This window comes from Ictalurus punctatus, chromosome 29, assembly GCF_001660625.3.
Source record: "Ictalurus punctatus breed USDA103 chromosome 29, Coco_2.0, whole genome shotgun sequence".
NCBI lineage: Eukaryota > Metazoa > Chordata > Actinopteri > Siluriformes > Ictaluridae > Ictalurus > Ictalurus punctatus.
The window spans coordinates 2,480,900-2,502,294 of NC_030444.2; the positions used below are offsets into that span (position 1 = coordinate 2,480,900).

The 21,395-nt window shown below is 40.4% G+C and overlaps 4 protein-coding genes across 7 annotated transcripts; 3 read left to right on the forward strand and 1 right to left on the reverse strand.

Moving 5' to 3' along the window:
• The first annotated feature begins 11 nt into the window (after positions 1-11).
• Positions 12-3,260, forward strand: LOC108260980 (CD209 antigen-like protein E). Of its 4 annotated transcripts, none has more exons than XM_053677490.1 (6): positions 12-1,111; positions 1,293-1,373; positions 1,909-2,112; positions 2,372-2,517; positions 2,641-2,747; positions 2,834-3,260. In XM_053677490.1, exons 1-6 carry the CDS (start codon positions 1,012-1,014, stop codon positions 3,000-3,002), a joined length of 807 nt encoding a protein of 268 aa, XP_053533465.1. In that variant the 5' UTR covers positions 12-1,011; the 3' UTR covers positions 3,003-3,260. The 4 variants fall into 4 exon arrangements, with proteins under 4 accessions (XP_053533465.1, XP_053533466.1, XP_053533463.1 ...); XM_053677491.1 differs by having other exon boundaries at positions 1,972-2,112; XM_053677488.1 differs by having other exon boundaries at positions 1,005-1,373.
• Positions 3,261-4,305: 1,045 nt separating this feature from the next.
• LOC128628734 (chromosome partition protein Smc-like) lies at positions 4,306-11,344 on the forward strand. Its single transcript, XM_053677337.1, has 3 exons — positions 4,306-4,453; positions 7,955-8,068; positions 10,617-11,344. The coding sequence occupies exons 1-3, from the start codon at positions 4,306-4,308 to the stop codon at positions 11,342-11,344; spliced, it is 990 nt and encodes a 329-aa protein (XP_053533312.1).
• Positions 11,345-11,657: 313 nt separating this feature from the next.
• Positions 11,658-12,803, forward strand: LOC124625985 (C-type lectin domain family 4 member E-like; the record flags this gene model as incomplete). Its single annotated transcript, XM_017461227.3, has 3 exons — positions 11,658-11,798; positions 11,901-12,007; positions 12,107-12,803. Coding segments are annotated over 3 exons (396 nt in total), but the record flags the coding sequence as incomplete, so codon positions are not given.
• A 2,976-nt stretch (positions 12,804-15,779) lies between these two features.
• LOC124626577 (C-type lectin domain family 4 member M) lies at positions 15,780-20,762 on the reverse strand. The gene is made up of 5 exons (XM_053677515.1): positions 20,359-20,762; positions 17,255-17,806; positions 16,811-16,935; positions 16,596-16,702; positions 15,780-16,496 (listed from the first exon to the last, which is right to left on the reverse strand). The coding sequence occupies exons 1-5, from the start codon at positions 20,492-20,494 to the stop codon at positions 16,352-16,354; spliced, it is 1,065 nt and encodes a 354-aa protein (XP_053533490.1). The 5' UTR covers positions 20,495-20,762; the 3' UTR covers positions 15,780-16,351.
• Positions 20,763-21,395: the final 633 nt, after the last annotated feature.

Consider the following 21,395-nt stretch of genomic DNA (forward strand, 5'->3'; position numbering starts at 1 on the left):
CGTGCACGGGACAACGCCGTAGCAATACGTGACACTCAAGTGTACGCTTCAAGGACACTGAAGCAGGTAATACCGTCTCGCCGAGCTTATATCGGTAAATCGGTACTGGTTCCTAATGACAGGGAAACGTGGCGGGTATCTAGTGCTCAAATAGCCACAGTTACAGATAAAAGTCGTGTTCTAGTTCACCGGTCCTGACCACACTGTTGACGCAAATGTTTCGAGAAAGCGGCTTATCTTAAGACCGGAAACGTGATGAGCACCACATTCACACCGCAGTGGGAGGGGCATTATTGACCTATCATAAAGGTTATGCCTTTAAAAACAAAGAGAAAGACCCGCAGCTTTCATTAGACTGGCTTACGAGCCTTTAGTGTGTGTGTTTGTGTTTGTGTGTGACGTTCAGATCGGTGAGAGATTGTGTGAGACAAAATGTTGTGACAAACAGGAAAATGGCTGACCTGCAGATCTGAGATCAGTTCCACTTAACAGTTTTGGGCCTTAAACATAAATATTTCAAAAAGCTTGTCTGCCATCATTTCAGATTTATCTCGGGGTTAAACGCATCGAGCGTATTAAAGATACATTCGATGTACTGCTAATATAGATAACTACAGATTTAAAAAGAAAAAAAAGAAAAAAAAAGATCAGGATTATTTGAATCATTCAGAACAAGGTTCAAATCTGTCCCTGCTGAAATATCGGCTACAACAGTGGGCATTTTTGTGTGTTTAGATTGATTCATGGATATTTCATTTTTAAAAAAATTGTGTGTGGTGAAAGTAGAAAGTATTCATCTGATCTGCAGGGTTACATCACGACGACACGCTTTCCTGTTTGTTGTAAGCTGCAGATCAGATTAATAGTTATATCTAACACAATCTATCACCAATTGCATAGCAGTATACAGGCAGCATACACACACACACACACACACACACACCAAATCCAGAGTACAGTGTCAGTCCAACTGCATAAAGAGGTTTCAGTGCTCCAGTGTTCCAGTACATTATGGCCTCTAGAGTGGATATGGAAATTCATAATGAAGCCCTTCCGTGCCAGAACATGGAGAGAGTGGACAAAACCAGCGTGAGAGATGCTCAGTACAGAGGTAAGAATCCACACACACACACACACACACACACACACACACACACACACACACACACACACACACACACACACACACACACACACACTAGTCCACTTTGTTCAGCTAACTCTTGCTTTACCTTTCTGTAAAAAAACACAAATGGAAAAGAGAATGTATTCGTATGTTGTGAATGTTTTAGGAGCGTTCCGGCTGACTGCACTGTGTCTGGGTCTGATGTGTATTCTTCAGGCGACTCTCAACCTCGTCCTGAGACTGCACTGTAAGTTCAGCTCTTCGGGTTGTTCATAATCCACGACAAACAGCGCTACAGTATAAAGCTGAATGCATTTTCACACAGATGTGTTTTCCTCACGTGCAATGAAACTCCTACGGATTTGAAAGATTTGAGTCTTATCTACATTTCAAGACTGACACCGTGACTCAGACTCGCATGAAGTGACTTGTAAACATTTTATCGTCCTTAAATGGACGCAAACTGTCAGGGTGTGACGGTGGCGTATGACATCTTACTTGTCACGTCTGAGACGTGGTTATATAAGTCATATGATGCAGGGTTTAAGGAAAGTGTCAGTTTAGTTATCAGTGAGCCTCATGATTAAGGCACACAGGATCAGGCCGGATCATCTTGTATCTTGTACAGCGTGACAAGTACTGTATACTTCTTAAAAGACCGTGCAGTCTAAAACCGGCTTGACTTGACACATGGCATGCTTATGTCCGTCTTATGGTGCAGGGTTTAAGTGCTATATTTCGATCAACTAAATTCTGATTTGTGATGCTGTTTGAATTTACAGTTACGTCTCAGGTGGATATGGAGCTGTTAGCGATGTACTGTAGTAATCACACACTGTCTACAGACGCAGAGCACCTCCAGAGCAGGTACAATAACCTTGTTGAGGAGAACCGCCGGTTACAGACCAAGAACATCGAGCTGGGTGAAGTGAGAGATCAGCTACGGAAGGAGAGAGATGAACTCCAGAACAGACTTTCCAGCATCGGTTAGTGATTTTTTATATTTTTTCCTCCACATAGTCAGCCCGAACGTTAGCTGGTCTGCTAATACTCGGTTTTAATGACATCATTTGATACTTAGCCTAACATACAGTAAGCTAGCTTATTTGCAAACCCGAGTAGCTTCTAACATAGAGGGTAACATTAATTTTCGCTACACTAATTCCACACTGTTTTTATTGGTAGACTTTTGCTTAGACTTTCATCACGTCTAAACGAACAAATCCTAATCTATTCTAAGAACAGTTGCGGATATCGGAAGGCCGGGGTGGACCTACTTCAGGTCCAGTCTTTACTACAGGTCTACTGAGGAGAAGAGCTGGACTCAGAGCAGACAGGACTGCAGAGGCAGAGGAGCAGACCTGGTGATCATAAAAAGCAGAGAAGAACAGGTTAGAGAGGTTGATTAGTAACACCTGATACGAAGCCCGTGTTTATAAATCGTTCATTCTTGGTAAGTTGGTCGTGATTGCTTTGGATGAACAGTGAGGTTATTTTTGAATCCTCCTCAACAGGATTTCATTGAGATGCTAAGAAGAGGAAAGAGTGCTTGGATTGGTTTGAGTGACCAAGACACAGAGGCTGTGTGGAAATGGGAGGACGGTACACCACTGACCACTGTGTAAGAACTCATTAAACCGATCCGATTATGATTCACTTTTAATCCCAAGCTCTAGATGTGCTGAACCTCTGTGTGTGTGCTTGCAGCTTCTGGCGGAGTCGGGAGCCCAATAATAATCAAGGAGACGAGGACTGTGTTATGACTGGTTACGATCCAGGAGACAGAAGTGAAGTAGCTGATAGCTTGAACACATGGAATGATAATTCATGTTCTGAGAATTCATCTTGGATATGTGAGAAAGCAATTTCCATTTAAGTCTCGGCGAGGGGGAGGGTTTTAGATGTGAACGTGGAACTCGTTGAGAAGCGCACAAACACGATGCAAATACTTTCTCTTGGTAGCGTACGTCTTTAGCTACCATCTGCATATTAGTACACATTTTCATGAGCGCTGTCATGACATTTTCTTCTATTTTCTGCAGTTGACTCCTTTTGTACACATCTGATGCTGTATGCTAGACATGTCACTGTACTTCTGAATTCTTGCTTCAAAATAAATGCTATTTATGACTTATTTGTTGATGTGAAGTTAATTAGAGAGTATCCATGATGGGGTAACTGGGGTAGTCATGTGGCAGCATAAACGTGCACGGGACAACGCCGTAGCAATACGTGACACTCAAGTGTACGCTTCAAGGACACTGAAGATATAGATATCTACAGATTTTTTTTAAAAAGAAAAAAAGATCAGGATTATTTGAATCATTCAGAACAAGGTTCAAATCTGTGCCTCAGCACAGACCTCACAGCAAACATTTAGATTAGTGATCTGCCTTGCCCTTGTGTTTCCTGTTAACGGTTGTGATTGCTCGTCTTTAATAATATTATTTTCTATTTTTTCTTACCTTTAATTAGTAAGTGCACTTTTATCCTGTAATTTTACACATTTTATCTTTTAATATCCTTTTTTTTATATAACTGAAAAAACTGAGAAAGATAGAGGGAAGGAGTGAGAGAGAAGGAGAGAGAGAGAGAGTGAGAGAGAGAGTGAGAGAGAAGGAGAGAGAGAGAGGGAGGGGGAGAGAGGGGGAGGGAGGGGGAGAGAGGGGGAGAGAGAGGCCAATATGTTGCTCTGTGATTGGTGGAAGATTGTGTTAGATAAACTGACATGACAAACAGGAAAATAGGTATGTGCCACAGATCTTGTATAAGAAGGCTAAAAGTAATTCTAAACAAACAGCAACACATCATCTGTTTCATATGAATAATTGAAAGTTTTATAAATGAATCCTCAAATCATGTAAAAACAAACAAACAAACAAACAAAAAAACACTTATGAAACTAAGAACTCGATGAAACTGTAAGGACACGATGGGGATAAGAGCATGATTCATGATACATTTAACGTTGGTTTTAAGTTGTTATGGAATCGATTTGGGCATGAGCACTGCAGTTCTGTTATCTTCATCTTTCATCACAGGAAGCCCCGGCTCTTCACTTCCTTTACTGACAGCAACACGTTTATTTAAGCTCATATAGCGTACGACAAACTCGAGTCAAGCGACGCAGCTGCACAGTCGTGTTCTCGGTGTTTTAGCGAATCGTTTCCATTTGAGAAATGTTTCATTCATTCAAGAAGGAGCTGAAGAGCGACGATGACGAGGACGTGACGGTGGTCATCTATACACTCGCAGACGATTCTGAAGGCTACGACACCGTGACGGAGGACGCCAGGACAAAGAGCAACCAACAAATTCAACACACAGGTACACAAGATTTAAAGTTGGCCTAATAAACACACATGAGGTGAGCGGAAGGGAGGGAGGGAGAGAGAGAGAGAGAGAGAGAGAGAGAGAGAGAGAGAGAGAGAGAGAGAGAGAGTTAAATTATATTGACATTTACATTTCTGTACATACAGTATTATTAGAGGATTTTTTAAAAATAAAAATACAAGTTTATATAATACAAGTCAAAGTACATGTACAAATCACCCGTCTTTCTTTTTAATAGCATTTTCCATACTGTCCCAACTTTTTTGGAATTGGGGTTGTATTATTTTGGCTGGGGTGTCTAGCGCAGCCCATAGAACCATGTGGTAAAAAGATGTTAAATTTGGCACACAGCTTCAGGGCACATTCAGCTACAAATACACCAACTACTGCCGCTAACAGGTCAAATTTTGGCCAAATTTCAAAGGATGTTAACGCTTATAACTTTTGAGGTGTCCCTAGATACCTTGGATCATGCTGAGTTCAATGGACCCTATGACATCAAGGTTTTATAGGCTGCTTGACTCAGTCAATCCGGCATCCTTGTTGGCATGAAGTCGGCACAGATGACCGGAGACTGCTTGTATAAGATGTTCAAAGCCAAAGCAGATAACACAAAGCTGGTGTTCGTCCGAGATGTCCTGGAAGCTTAGCTCGCTGAATCTTTTTAGACCCTCTGAGTCAAAGCTCTAAACTGTATAATGTAGTAGCTAACTTGGTGGCTATCCATGAAGAGTACACATAATGATCACTGTTCAAAGGCCCTGGTGTTCCTGGATGTTATGATCATTCTGACCAATCAGAGTGCTCAATGTTACCGCAGCCTCACGTTCCTGAGTCGGAAATGGAATGTGGCGTGTGAGATTAAACAGTTCTCCAGCTTCACTCTAGTTTACTCAGTTTATTGACTGTTTACTGGCAGTAAATTGAGTGTACTTTTGGGGTATTGTGTGCGTGCATGTAAAGGACTTTCTTTCTGTTCTTAACTAAGATCTGCGGTTTGATCTACAACGTCACAGTGTTAACCTAGTGACATTCTACCGTTATTAATATTCATATATAGAATATCGCGTGAGTGTTTTAAGATTATACGTTGCTGTAACTTGTATTTGTATTGCACACTACTGTTATTATTGTTTATATGCAATCCAGAGTGACATGTTGAAGATAATTGTATCATTTCGCAATAATCAGCTATTTGCCAAAAGTTCACGTGGCTCCCCCTTGTGGGTTAATAGAGAATAACCACTCGACATCCTCCTAGAAAGGCTTTATTAATGCCACCTTTACATTATCAAAGAGTTTTGTTCATTTATTTAACTGACACTCATGTTTGTGAAACACTTATGTGAATGTATCACTGTTTTTTTCTTTAATTTATTTATTCATTTTCACGTGATTCATTTTCATGTGATTCATTTTACACAAAACGGCGTTTTAAAATGGAAATGTTCCTCGTCCACACGCGTTTCTGCTGTTTCAGAAACGACCTCCATCCACACTACACGACCGAACACGCATGTCACATTACCATTCATACACACTGCGCATGCGCGTACAAGTGTAAACAGGAAGTCGGTTGCTAGTCCAAAATGGCCGCGTGAAATGAGATTTGTTGCCGATTGCTCTAATCGTAGCTCGCCTCTTGTGCATGTAGCAGCTGCAGTATTATAAAATACAGAATTTAACTGCACAATGGCTGCTAAGAATGACAACAAAGCCAGCAAAACTTGCGGTTCAGTCTCCGTGTTGTGTATACGATCAAGGCAGCGTAATGGTCATGTGATATGGGCTTGACGAATCAGGGAAGGAAACGTTACGATCCAGAAGAACCAATCAGGGAGCGAATATGAGCGAAGCCACGCCTTCGTTTTCAAAAGTTTTCATTTTGGTCTGTTAACACTGAAACGTGGAAGCCCTAAGCTTCAGAAAAAAAGTAATCATACATGGCCGCGTAGGACTTCCATAGAAACGCAAGCCCGGAGTTTTCAAACTAAAACGGGGTGTTTCCAGAAGTCTCCATTTTCGAGGGTGGAAAACGCCGGAGTAGTGTAGACCAGTGGTTTTCAAAGTGGGGGCCGCCTGGGGGCGCCCGGGGGACCTCAACAATTTGGTGTGAAAAATAAATAAATAAATGATTTTCTCTTTCTCACTCTCACACACACACACACACACACACACACACACACACACACACACACACACACAATCAATTCCTAATCTAATGTAATTTAAAGATGTAAATAATAATAAATTATATATCTGGAGCACGATAGGGCTTCAATTATATTAAATAAGCAACATGGCTAAAAGGTTGATTTTGGGAATTGTACCCAATTTGGGAAACTTGCGTTGGGGAAAAAGATGCACTCATATGTCCTATTGTTTACTTGGTAATAAGAGTTGGTATAAGTACTCATTAATTCCTTATAATGCAAATTTTTGTAAGGGGGAACAAAACCCCCCCATGTATGAACTGCTATCACAAGTGGTCACTGGAGACGCATTCATAATGCCAGGTGTGAAAGGCTATGCGTCTGGATGGTCCACCTGTGATCTTGATTTTTGATCTGGCTTCGCTGTTTGGATTCTGGATTTGATCTCCTCTAGCCCGTTTGTTGCTCACCTGACGTTTGCCTGTTTATTCATAACGCTTGTGTTCTGATCTAGATCCGGCTCACGCAGTTTTCTAGTCTTCATTTTCTTAATTTTTCAACAACAGCTATTAAATTAACAGCTATAAACGGCCCTTCCCTCGGCATGTTACTGAAAATCCACAAAGCACAAACGTCTCTGTCCAGAAGTCTCTCCCATGAGGGAAAACCTACTGTTACAAAGTAAATATTAAATAAATGTCCTGCCCTCTTTACATGCCTGTGTGTGTGTGAGTGTGTGCAAGTGTGTGCAGACCTTTTGGATTTTTCTATGTGTGAAAGAGAGCAGTGGTTAATGCTGATCTTAGATCAGTGGATCGTGTGTCTTGCAACATCACAGTAAAGCGCATAAAAGCTTCTGAAAAAGTAAATCTACACATAATCCCAGATCCACTGCAGGAACATTTCAATTAATTCATATGACAGAATTCAAACTGTTATAAATATACACATAGATTTTAAAAGCAGCAGGTGAAAAGTCTAATCGCTTTGTGTAATGATGTTATGAAAAACAAAAATGTGGTGAATCTGCAATGTACACATCATTATAACACATTATAACAGTTATTTTGATATTTATAAAACTGCTGGACTTTAACAAGAACATCTCAGTAGCGTGAGAATTGCAGCTCAAATGTTTTCATACTTTGACCACACGAAGCCACTGATGCCCTCTGCTCTGATGATTAATGTCCTCTGACTTTGTTACTGACAGCAGCACATTTATTGCACTTCACACAGAGGACAGAGCTGCAGCCTGTCAGTCACGTCCACACAGAGACGCAGTCATTTCATGTTTTAGTGACTCTTTTATAGATTAGAGATGTTTCGGCGTTCTTCTGAGCAAGAGGATATGGTAGCAGTTTGATTGAGATTGTAGACAATGTTGAAGGTCACGACCCCGACACACAGGATGAAGACACTGACGCGGTGAGACGCCTAGAAGTACAACACACAGGTACAAAATGTTTAGGTTTGCATGGCCAACAGTGTTCCAACATGCAGAGGTGCAGGAATTCAGGCTTTTCTAGATTACAGTGAGAGGCGATGATGGTGGATATCTGTGAGAATGTAGACACTGTTAGAGGTAACACACAGATGGAAATGAGAGAATTCCTCTCTTTACTCACTTTTTTTTAACCTTGCTTGTCTTTCTGATTACAATTACAGATCCTACTTGTGTTACGCTATCTGCCTGTGTTTTGACCCCAGCCATGGACTTTTAACTTCAGATGATAAAACCGCATGGATTTCTGCACTTTTATATACAGATTATACTGTCGAGTTTAAATCGGTTATTAGTTTTTAAATGACGTTTACAGCATTTAGCCGACGCCCCTAATCCAGAGCGGATTACAGAAGTGCTTTGTGGTCTTCATCAAAACCGCATCCTCATGCTAGTTCACTAGATCAGAGACTGAGAGTACCATGGAGAAAACATTGAAAATTAGTTTAGAAACATCCAATGATCAGGGCCGATTATATCCTGTCAATCAAAAGAGGGCGGGGAAAACATTAATTTCGTGCTGTGTGTAAAGATGATGTCTCTTGTGAGGAATGACGACAAAACTGCAGTTTGTAAGCTCCGTAAGTGCTCCACTGATCAAATTTTACACCGGATGCTGCACCACTGACCTTTTTTTTTTTTTACCGTGCTACTCACGCTGAATTAAAGGGCCAGTACACCGTTTCAAGATTTAAATGAAGATGATTTGACAAAAAGGTATATATTGCACAGAAAAATATATTTGTAGAGTAGTATATTTCATATCCAGTTAATGTTAATATAGAAAAAAGTTTATAATATGTTACCAGTTTGATGTCAGTGATGAAGTAGAAATGCTTTTGTTTGTGGTGAGTGAGTGTGAGCCTGTCACCATTTCCCCTCGAGCTAGCACTGTAGCATGCAGCGTGCTCGGAAACCAGAAGTGCGAGCTGATGTGCAAGCTCTTAGCGAACGCGCGCTTTTGGGTCTTCAGTGACATTGACTTTGTTTACTTTCGTCACGTGCTTTTGTTATGGTCTATATCCTGTCTGACCGTCCCCTGTATGGTCATTGGTTGTTTCCCGTATGTGTGACATCAGTGTTTTCAGCTGTCTTGTGTTTCACCCCTGATTACGTTTGTCATTTATACCCCTCGTGTCTGTTTGCACGGTGCGTAGTATTGAGTGTTATCACCATACCAAACGTTTGTACCTTGTTCCGCGTTTTGAATCATGTTCATTGATGTAGTTTCTTGTTACTCGTTCTCGTTTCTTGCCTTGCCTAGTTTATGCCTGTTTGCAGATCACCTGACCCTTTTCCTGTTTTTCTCGACCACAGTATTGTCTCATTATTTGGATTTGTCTGCCTGCCTCTCTTTATTACAAGTTCTTTTCTGTACTTGCATCCATCCTAACCTTCATTATGAGGAATACGTGACAGAGCCTAACAGGAAGTTTGTTAGAATTCAGTCAATTAATTCTGTTAATGTGAATTAATAACATTCAATAAGTTAAGAAATCTTACTTTAATCTTCAGACTTTAGTTAATGTGTTAATGCTAATTACAGTAATGTGTTTTCTGTTCATGAGACCAGTTACTGTGAAACAACTTGTTGAAATGGAGAGAATAAGGTTTTTATTTGCATTTCTTTCAGAATTCTGGAATTAATTATTATTAATTTAAAAGTAAGCATATCAATAATCCGTTATCAGTATCGGCTGAGAAACTTAGTATCGGTGCATCTCTAATGAAAATCCTTTTATATTATTGCCTAAGAATATAAAAAATAAACAAGGCGAGCCAGAATAAACCCATAAAGAAAGACAAATAAAAATAATAATTAAATTATGACCAAAAAAAGTCTGCGGTTTAAACGGAGGACAGGCCGGTCTGTGTGTGCAGAGCTGTAAGCTGCAAATACCTCAGCTGATGGAAGATTTACCGCTTGCTTATTATTAGTAATATTGTACTGTTTATTATTAAATATGTTCATTGAGTATTGAGTTTGAGTCAAAATAATTTCCACTTCTGATCATTTCTTTCGTGCTCCTAGCTGTCTGTGCGCGTGCACTTTTCTGGAGTTTTGTGGGCGTCACTTAATGCAAAGGAGCTGTGTTGGGAGCGCGCTCTGCGTATTACGGGTGATCGACATACACGTGCGATTTTGAAGAAAATGTTTTCGTGTTTTTCCTGTTTCCAAAAATCTGAAAAAGTTTCTGTAAATCTAGTGGAAAAGCTTTGCTCGGGTTGGTTTACGCAGTCATCGTGGTGCAAAGGGAGAACAGGTGACGTCATTCAGATCTGCAAGTCAGTTTATTCAAAACCAGCCCAAAGCCCCGCCCATCACTGCATGCATTTAGTGGAAAGGGAGGAGTTTCACAGTGAAGGTGGAGGGAGTTACTGAGATGTTCTCCAGCACACTGTTGAAGGGACTTGTTACTGATGAGACTGTGAATGCTGGGTCTAAATTTGGAGATTAAATATGACTCAAACACGTGTCTTTGTGTCCATTTCCCTCTAGGAGGAGACACTGCATGGAGCAGGTGTTACAGAGTGACTGCAGTGTGTGTGCTGCTGCTGTGTGTTCTCCTGCTGACTGCCGTCACGGTGCTGTGGATCAGATTCACCATCCTGAATACAGAAAACAACCAGTTACAGACCAGTTACAACAACCTGTCTATAGAGAGAGACCAGTTACAGACCAGTTACAACAACCTGACTATAGAGAGAGACCAGTTACAGACCAGTTACAACAACCTGACTATAGAGAGAGACCAGTTACAGACCAGTTACAACACCCTGACTAAAGAGATAGACCAGTTAGAGACCAGTGACAACACCCTGACTATAGAGAGAGACCAGTTACAGACCAGTTACAACACCCTGACTAAAGAGAGAGACCAGTTACAGACCAGTTACAACACCCTGACTATAGAGAGAGACCAGTTACAGATCAGTTACAACACCCTGACTAAAGAGAGAGACCAGTTACAGATCAGGTACAACACCCTGACTAAAGAGAGATACCCGTTACAGATCAGGTACAACACCCTGACTAAAGAGAGAGACCAGTTACAGATCAGGTACAACACCCTGACTAAAGAGAGAGACCAGTTACAGATCAGGTACAACACCCTGACTAAAGAGAGAGACCAGTTACAGATCAGTTACAACACCCTGACTATAGAGAGAGACCAGTTACAGAAGGTTAGAGAGGAATTCCAGAGGCTTTCTAAACAGGGTGAGTAATACTTTACTGCAAAACCGTCACATTAATGAACATCACCTCATAGTTTTAACAATTCATAGTTACATTTAATATAAAAGAAAACATATTAGAAACTGCACATAAATGCCCTTTAAATCTGATTCTCAGCTGCACTATCGTCAGAGCTGCTGTTGCAGAAAATTAGTTCATAAATAATAAATAAATTAATTAATATATAAAATAAATCAATTATGAGTTTATAATGTCTTCTCTAACCAGATTGAAGGTATGAATGTTTTTTTTAATGTTAAGGCTTAAATAATTGTAATAATTATTCTCCCTTTTTTTTATTAAAATGGTCTGGATCCAGGATTTATTTATTTTAGCTCCAGTGTTTACTACATCTCTACAGAGGAGAAGAGCTGGACTGAGAGCAGAGACTACTGCAGAGAGAGAGGAGCAGACCTGGTGATCATAAACAACAAAGAGGAACAGGTGAGAGAGAGAGAGAGAGAGAGAGAGAGAGAGAGAGAGAGAGAGAGAGAGAGAGAGACTGACTCTCATATTAATTCTGATATTTTACTACTACAATGACAGGAGTTCATCAGTAAAATCCTGAGCAGAAGAAAAGCTTGGATTGGACTGAGTGAGGGAGACAGAGAGGGCGAGTGGAAGTGGGTGGACGGTACACCGCTGAACACTGAGTAAGAAATCACTGAACTAATATTTTCTCATGATGATGAGTTACTGACTCTTCATTGCCCTGAGAAACACACAGCGGATCCTCTGATTCTCTCCTTCAGGTTCTGGGGACAAAGCGAACCCAACAGTGCTGCAGGGGAAGAGGACTGTGTTGTAATTCATGATCACACTGATCCTGTCTGGAACTGGGCCGATTATCCGTGTGATGTTCAGTTTATTTGGATCTGTGAGAAGACAGTCGTTATCTGAATTACTGCATGTGATTGAAAAGCAGTAAACTAAATGTACATTTTTATCTGTTTAAGTCAGTGAAAAATCCTCAGTACTGTTAATAACCCCACCCCCAAATGATCTTTTCTTATTGCCACGTGTGAAAGCGGTCATTATCAATAAGCATACCAATTATTGCATATTCAATATAAGACAATTAAGAACTACATTTGAACAGTTTATTAAATTATCTGAAATGATGCATTTATAACTATAGACAAATAACTATATATACAGTACAAGTAATTAACACCATTGTTCTCTCTCTCTCTCTCTCTCTCTCTCTCTCTCTCTCTCTCTCACACAAACACACACACACACACACACACACACACACACACACACACACACACACACACACACACACACACACACACACACAGACGCTATAGAAACTCTGTCTGGATGTCTTTATAAGCTGTCGACTGGTAATTTCTTATTCAATACAATAAAATACGTCTGTAAATTAAGTAACTACCCCGTATTCATTACATTAACAACTTGCAAATCATTTCTGCACACATATTACACGAGCTGTAAATAATTCAATTAAAATTCAATAAATGTAAACAACAATAAAGCTTGTTTTCTAAATCTCACCTTCTGCCTCAGATAACTCAGTCACCTCCTCTTCCCCCTGTCTCAGACCTTCTCCAGTAAAGGCACGAGTGTTTGTTTCTGACACAGAAGGGAGAGGTTATTACAAGGAATAGCTTGTAAAAGAACAATGAACCTCTTCTTCTTCTTCTTCTTCTTCTTCTTCTTCTTCTTCTTCTTCTTCTTCACCACAATTGGTACACTGTCAAAAGGAAGAAGGTGGCCTGGTCTGATGAATCACGTTTTCTTTTACATCATGTGTTCACTTTGCTGGAGAATGGATGGAGGAAAACCAGCGGAGGCAATGTGATGCTTAGATAATTAATAAACAGCTTCTGACTTTAAGGGCTAAGGTGTAAACTGAGGAAATGAGGTGGTTATTCCTGATCAGAAGGATGTGTAATGTAGTTTGGCTATGTTTGTCTGGAGTCTCCTTCCATAAAGGTTTGATAAGCAGAAATCTCACAACAGAACATTTCACCATATCAACAACTAGACATTTTCTTTTGTTAAATAACACTTTTTAACCCGGTTATTAATGTCGATCACACGCTATCCAAGTCCGTCTGTAAATTGTAACTATATCGTATTAGACACACAGAATTGTATCAGAGCCATCGTTGTATCATTTGAATGATCTTTACTTATTTTTGTAATATATAATGTTTAAAATGTTTCTACACATTGATGAAAATTTGAGTTTCTGCAGCCTTCTCCAGCATCTTTCTCTGCAGCAAGCTCCTGTAAGGCTCTCACATATGTTGTGTAGCGCTCTATATCCTCTAAAAGTATCTTCCCTAAGAGACATTTCTGGATATTGATCCAGAGGTTTTGAAACTATCTCTAACTGGTCCTAGTGGGACTTGAGCTGCTGCTCTTATTACTATTATTAATAAATCTTATGAGTTATTCTTATGGAGGTCTCTCACAACGTGCTCCATTGCTCCTGATGCAACTACTTCCTGCTCCGTTGCTCCTGATGCAACTTTTCCTTGTTCTTTTACTCCAGAGGCAACTTCTTTCTGTTCCGTTTGTCCAGATGCGACTTGTTCCTGCTCCGTTGTTCCGGATGCAACTTCTTTCTGCTCCGTTTCTCCAGATCCGTGTCTCTTCCTGCACCGTTGCTCTTGATGCAAGTTTTTCCTGCTCCGTTACGCCAGATGCAATTGTGGCAATTCCAAGTGGAGGGAGACTTTTATCCTGCCAACTACGCCAAAAATGTGGCATTCCCAAGTGGAGGGAAAACGTTCATCCCAAATTCAGTAAATCCAACTATGGTCCCCTGGGGGAGAACCAGGGAATTACTCCCAAATAAAGGCACACAGGTAAGTATCACCAATCGGGGCAAGGAACATGAGAGTGTAATATTTTATTATGACACTTGAGCATCATTTAAAACTTAACATGAAAATATCAAATAAATTTCCCATGAAGCACAGTAAGTATTTTAAAACTAAGCACTTTTCCAGGCCCAGGCTTGGCAGGGACAAGGCAGGCCAGCTACAGCTTGGGAGGTCATCCAATCCCACCTCAAGTCGCACCAAAATCATCACACACTACCTACACCATAAGGAAGTTGTTGTGTTGGCACACTGAGCACGCTGTGAACAAAACAATTATTGGAGCAATTAAGCAAAACAATTGTTGATGCACGAAAGCAAAACAATCAAGTGAAACAAAACTAAATAAAAGCAACACAGTACATAAAACAAAACAATTGTTGAAACAAAAACAGTTATTAAAGCAAAAGAATCCACTAAGCAAAACAGCAGCGGCGTCACATGTAGTGTCTTCGGCTAGGGGTTTGGCTTAGAGAAGACTTCTCAATTCATTACTCTCACCTTAACACAAAGTGTCAACCTAAATCTACCAAGTCCCAATGTGAAAAAGGGAGAGGTGCACTTACCATTAGATTGAACAAACACCAGACGTGAAGTTGTATGATTACTCACAGGCACCACGGCTCGACATACACACACATCAGTCAGCCACCGGATAAATGTTGCGATCACTTTATGCGATCTCCAGCGCCAATTCGCCTCAATGCAGGCGTCACCAGCGCCGCTCTAAGACTATAAAAACAACAAATTAGCCTTGAGGTGTTCACCTCATTACGTCGTGACAAAGCCTGAACGTGCCTGAATGGAAGTGGGAACCGGAAATGCCAGGGGAGCGAGGGACTCGGAATCACCAAGGCTGCTTACTAAAATAAGTGTCCTTAAATAATCGGGTAGCTCTCACCCTATTGGTCTGCTGAAACCATATCCCAAGCAGAACCAATAGGATAGCCAAAGCACTTATTCTGCCACACAACGAATTCCTGCTCTGTGGCTCCGGATGCAACTTCTTCCTGCTCCTTTTTTCTGGATGCAACTTCTTTCTGCTCCGTTGCTCCTGATCCAACTTCTTCCTGTTCATCTCTGTCTGGCATTGTCCACTCGTTTTTAAGCACTGTTGGGTGACAGTTATAGGAGAAAGTCACTGTGTTTTAGTGAGAAGTTTTGTAAGAAGAGCTTAGTAAGAACTTTGAACTTGGGCAGTATTCCAGCATGATAACGACCCCAAACACACCTCCAAGACCTCATTTCCTCAGTTTACACCTTAGCCCTTAAAGTCAGAAGCTGTTTATTAATTATCTAAGCATCACATTGCCTCCGCTGGTTTTCCTCCATCCATTCTCCAGCAAAGTGAACACATGATGTAAAAGAAAACGTCATTCATCAGACCAGGCCACCTTCTTCTCTGTACCAATTGTGGTGAAGAAGAAGAAGAAGAAGAAGAAGAAGAAGAAGAAGAAGAGGTTCATTGTTCTTTTACAAGCTATTCCTTGACCTCTCCCTTCTGTGTCAGAAACAAACACTCGTGCCTTTACTGGAGAAGGTCTGAGACAGGGGGAAGAGGAGGTGACTGAGTTATCTGAGGCAGAAGGTGAGATTTAGAAAACAAGCTTTATTGTTGTTTACATTTATTGAATTTTAATTGAATTATTTACAGCTCATGTAATATGTGTGCAGAAATGATTTGTAAGTTGTTAATGTAATGAATACGGGGTAGTTACTTAATTTACAGACGTATTTTATTGTATTGAATAAGAAATTACCAGTCGACAGCTTATAAAGACATTCAGACAGAGTTTCTATAGCGTCTGTGTGTGTGTGTGTGTGTGTGTGTGTGTGAGAGAGAGAGAGAGAGAGAGAAAACAATGGTGTTAATTACTTGTACTGTATATATAGTTATTTGTATATAGTTATAAATGCATCATTTCAGATAATTTAATAAACTGTTCAAATGTAGTTCTTAATTGTCTTATATTGAATATGCAATAATTGGTATGCTTATTGATAATGACCGCTTTCACACGTGGCAATAAGAAAAGATCAGTTGGGGGTGGGGTTATTAACAGTACTGAGGATTTTTCACTGATTTAAACAGATAAAAATGTACATTTAGTTTACTGCTTTTCATTCACATGCAGTAATTCAGATAACGACTGTCTTCTCACAGATCCAAATAAACTGAACATCACACGGATAATCAGACCAGTTCCAGACAGGATCAGTGTGATCATGAATTACAACACAGTTCTCTCTTGCAGCACCGTTGGGTTCGCTTTGTCCCCAGAACCTGAAGGAGAGAATCAGAGGATCCGCTGTGTGTTTCTCAGGGCAATGAAGAGTCAGTAACTCATCATCATGAGAAAATATTAGTTCAGTGATTTCTTACCCAGTGTTCAGCGGTGTACCGTCCACCCACTTCCACTCGCCCTCTCTGTCTCTGTCATTCAGTCCAATCCAAGCTTTTCTTCTGCTCAGGATTTTACTGATGAACTCCTGTCATTGTAGTAGTACAATATCAGAATAAATAAGTCTCTCTCTCTCGCTCTCTCTCTCTCTCTCTCTCTCTCTCTCTCTCTCTCTCTCTCTCTCTCTCTCTCTCACCTGTTCCCCTTTGTTGTTTATGATCACCAGGTCTGCTCTTCTCTCTCTGCAGTCCTTTCTGCTCTCAGTCCAGCTCTTCTTCTCAATAGAGATGTAGTAAAAACTGGAGCTAAAATAAATCCATCCTGGATCCAGACCATTTTAATGAAAAAAGGGAGAATAATTATTAAATTATTTAAACCTCAACATTGAAAAAAACATTCCTACACTCAGTCTGGTTAGAGAAGACATTATAAACTCATTTTAAATTGTGATTGGTGAGAAGGTGTTGATTAATTTTCTACAACAGCAGCTCTGACAATAGTGCAGCTGAGAATCAGATTTCAAGGGCATTTATGTGCAGTTTCTAATATGTTTTCTTTTATATTAAATGTAACTATGAATTGTTAAAACTATGACGTGATGTTCATTAATGTGACGGTTTTGCAGTAAAGTATTACTCACCCTGTTTAGAAAGCCTCTGGAGTTCCTCTCTAACCTTCTGTAACTGGTCTCTCTCTATAGTCAGGGTGTTGTACCTGGTCTGTAACTGGTCTCTCTCTATAGTCAGGGTGTTGTACCTGGTCTGTAACTGGTCTCTCTCTATAGTCAGGGTGTTGTACCTGGTCTGTAACTGGTCTCTCTCTATAGTCAGGGTGTTGTAACTGGTCTGTAACTGGTCTCTTTCTATAGTCAGGGTGTTGTAACTGGTCTGTAACTGGTCTCTTTCTATAGTCAGGGTGTTGTAACTGGTCTGTAACTGGTCTCTCTCTATAGTCAGGGTGTTGTCACTGGTCTCTAACTGGTCTCTCTCTTTAGTCAGGTTGTTGTAACTGGTCTGTAACTGGTCTCTCTCTTTAGTCAGGTTGTTGTAACTGGTCTGTAACTGGTTGTTTTCTGTATTCAGGTTGGTGAATTTGATCCACAGCACCGTGACGGCAGTCAGCAGGAGAACACACAGCAGCACCACACACACTGCAGTCACTCTGTAACACCTGCTCCATGCAGTGTCTCCTCCTAGAGGGAAATGGACACAAAGACACGTGTTTGAGTCGCATTTAATCTCCAAAATTAGACCCAGCATTCACAGTCTCATCAGTAACAAGTCCCTTCAACAGTGTGCTGGAGAACATCTCAGTAACTCCCTCCAACTTCACTGTGAAACTCCTCCCTTTCCACTAAACGCATGCAGTGATGGGCGGGGCTTTGGGCTGGTTTTGAATAAACTGACTTGCAGATCTGAATGACGTCACCTGTTCTCCCTTTGCACCACGATGACTGCGTAAACCAACCCGAGCAAAGCTTTTCCACTAGATTTACAGAAACTTTTTCAGATTTTTGGAAACAGGGAAAACACGAAAACATTTTCTTCAAAATCGCACGTGTATGTCGATCACCCGTAATACGCAGAGCGCGCTCCCAACACAGCTCCTTTGCATTAAGTGACGCCCACAAAACTCCAGAAAAGTGCACGCGCACAGACAGCTAGGAGCACGAAAGAAATGATCAGAAGTGGAAATTATTTTGACTCAAACTCAATACTCAATGAACATATTTAATAATAAACAGTACAATATTACTAATAATAAGCAAGCGGTAAATCTTCCATCAGCTGAGGTATTTGCAGCTTACAGCTCTGCACACACAGACCGGCCTGTCCTCCGTTTAAACCGCAGACTTTTTTTGGTCATAATTGAATGATTATTTTTATCTGTCTTACTTTCTGGGTTTATTCTGGCTCGCCTTGTTTATTTTTTATATTCTTAGGCAATAATATAAAAGGATTTTCATTAGAGATGCACCGATACTAAGTTTCTCAGCCGATACTGATAACAGATTATTCAGAGTGATATGCTTACTTTTAGATTAACAATAATTAATTCCACAATTATGAAAGAAATGCAAATAAAAACCTTATTCTCTCCATTTCAACAAGTTGTTTCACAGTAACTTGTCTCATGAACAGAAAACACATTACTGTAATTAACATTAACACATTAACTAAAGTCTGAAGATTAAAGTAAGATTTCTTAACTTATTGAATGTTATTAATTCACATTAACAGAATTAATTGACTGAATTCTAACAAACTTCCTGTTAGGCTCTGTCACGTATTCCTCATAATGAAGGTTAGGATGGATGCAAGTGCAGAAAAGAACTTGTAATAAAGAGAGGCAGGCAGACAAATCCAAATAATGAGACAATACTGTGGTCGAAAAAAACAGGAAAAGGGTCAGGTGATCTGCAAACAGGCATAAACTAGGCAAGGCAAGAAACGAGAACGAGTAACAAGAAACTACATCAATGAACATGATTCAAAACGCGGAACAAGGTACAAACGTTTGGTATGGTGATAACACTCAATACTACGCACCGTGCAAACAGACACGAGGGGTATAAATGACAAACGTAATCAGGGGTGAAACACAAGACAGCTGAAAACACTGATGTCACACATACGGGAAACAACCAATGACCATACAGGGGACGGAGACAGGACATAGACCATAACAAAGGCACATGTCGAAAGTAAACAAAGTCAATGTCACTGAAGACCCAAAAGCGCGCGTTCGCTAAGAGCTCGCACATCAGCTCGCACTTCTGGTTTCCGAGCACGCTGCATGGTACAGTGCTAGCTCGAGGGGAAATGGTGACAGGCTCACACTCACTCACCACAAACAAAAGCATTTCTACTTCATCACTGACATCAAACTGGTAACATATTATAAACTTTTTTCTATATTAACATTAACTGGATATGAGATATACTACTCTACAAATATATTTTTCTGTGCAATATATACCTTTTTGTCAAATCATCTTCATTTAAATCTTGCAACGGTGTACTGGCCCTTTAATTCAGCGTGAGTAGCACGGTAAAAAAAAAAAAAGGTCAGTGGTGCAGCATCCGGTGTAAAATTTGATCAGTGGAGCACTTACGGAGCTTACAAACTGCAGTTTTGTCGTCATTCCACACAAGAGACATCATCTTTACACACAGCACGAAATTAATGTTTTCCCCGCCCTCTTTTGATTGACAGGATATAATCGGCCCTGATCATTGGATGTTTCTAAACTAATTTTCAATGTTTTCTCCATGGTACTCTCAGTCTCTGATCTAGTGAACTAGCATGAGGATGCGGTTTTGATGAAGACCACAAAGCACTTCTGTAATCCGCTCTGGATTAGGGGCGTCGGCTAAATGCTGTAAACGTCATTTAAAAACTAATAACCGATTTAAACTCGACAGTATAATCTGTATATAAAAGTGCAGAAATCCATGCGGTTTTATCATTTGAAGTTAAAAGTCCATGGCTGGGGTCAAAACACAGGCAGATAGCGTAACACAAGTAGGATCTGTAATTGTAATCAGAAAGACAAGCAAGGTTCAAAAAAAGTGAGTAAAGAGAGGAATTCTCTCATTTCCATGTGTGTGTTACCTCTAACAGTGTCTACATTCTCACAGATATCCACCATCATCTCCTCTCACTGTAATCTAGAAAAGCCTGAATTACTGCACCTCTGCATGTTGGAACACTGTTGGCCATGCAAACGTAAACATTTTGTACCTGTGTGTTGTACTTCTAGGCGTCTCACCGCGTCAGCGTCTTCATCCTGTGTGTCGGGGTCGTGACCTTCAACATTGTCTACAATCTCATAGATAACTGCTACCATATCCTCTTGCTCAGAAGAACACAGAAACATCTCTAATCTATAAAAGAGTCGCTAAAACATGAAATGACTGCGTCTCTGTGTGGACGTGACTGACAGGCTGCAGCTCTGTACTCTGTGTGAAGTGAAATAAATGTGCTGCTGTCAGTAACACAAGTAAGAGGAAGTTAAACATCAGAGGAGGAGCATCAGTGGTTTCGTGTGGTGTGAAGACATTTGAGCTTCTGCTGGACTTTAAGAAGAGCATCTACAGTATGTGTACTGTAGATGAAGTCCAGCAGTTTTATAAATATCAAAATCACATTGTTGTGTTATAATGGTGTGTACATTGCACCGGTTCATCACATGTTTGTTCCTCATAACATCATTACAAAAAGCGATTGGACTTTTCACCTGATGCTTTTAAGATGAATTTATTAAATATTTATAGCAGTTTGAATTATTTCATATGAACTAGTTGACACGTTCCTGCAGTGGATCTGGAATTATCTGTAGATTTACTTTTTCAGAAGCTTTTATGCAGCTTTACTGTGACGTTGCAAGACGTCACAAGTTCCACTCAGCGTTAACCTCTGCTCTCTTTCACACATAGAAAAAAAAAAGCTACCACGTTGAACACACACAGGATGCACACACACTTGCACACGCTCACGAGGGAGGGGTTGGCGGCCGAATCTGGAATCGGATGTTCAACAAGCACATATGACTGCTATGGTCAGATAGCCACAAACATTTGGCCATATTGCGTAGCTGCTAGAACCGATGTGATAACAGGAATTTTTTTTTCCTGTAGACATTCCACAACATTAGAAGTAACTGTGAAAAGATAAAAAAAGGAGATTTAGAGTTGACATTCTATTGTTGTAGTATAAGAGGAATAAAACACTTCAGGATGTGCGGTTTAAGGAAAATAATCAGGGTGTGAACAGTAACT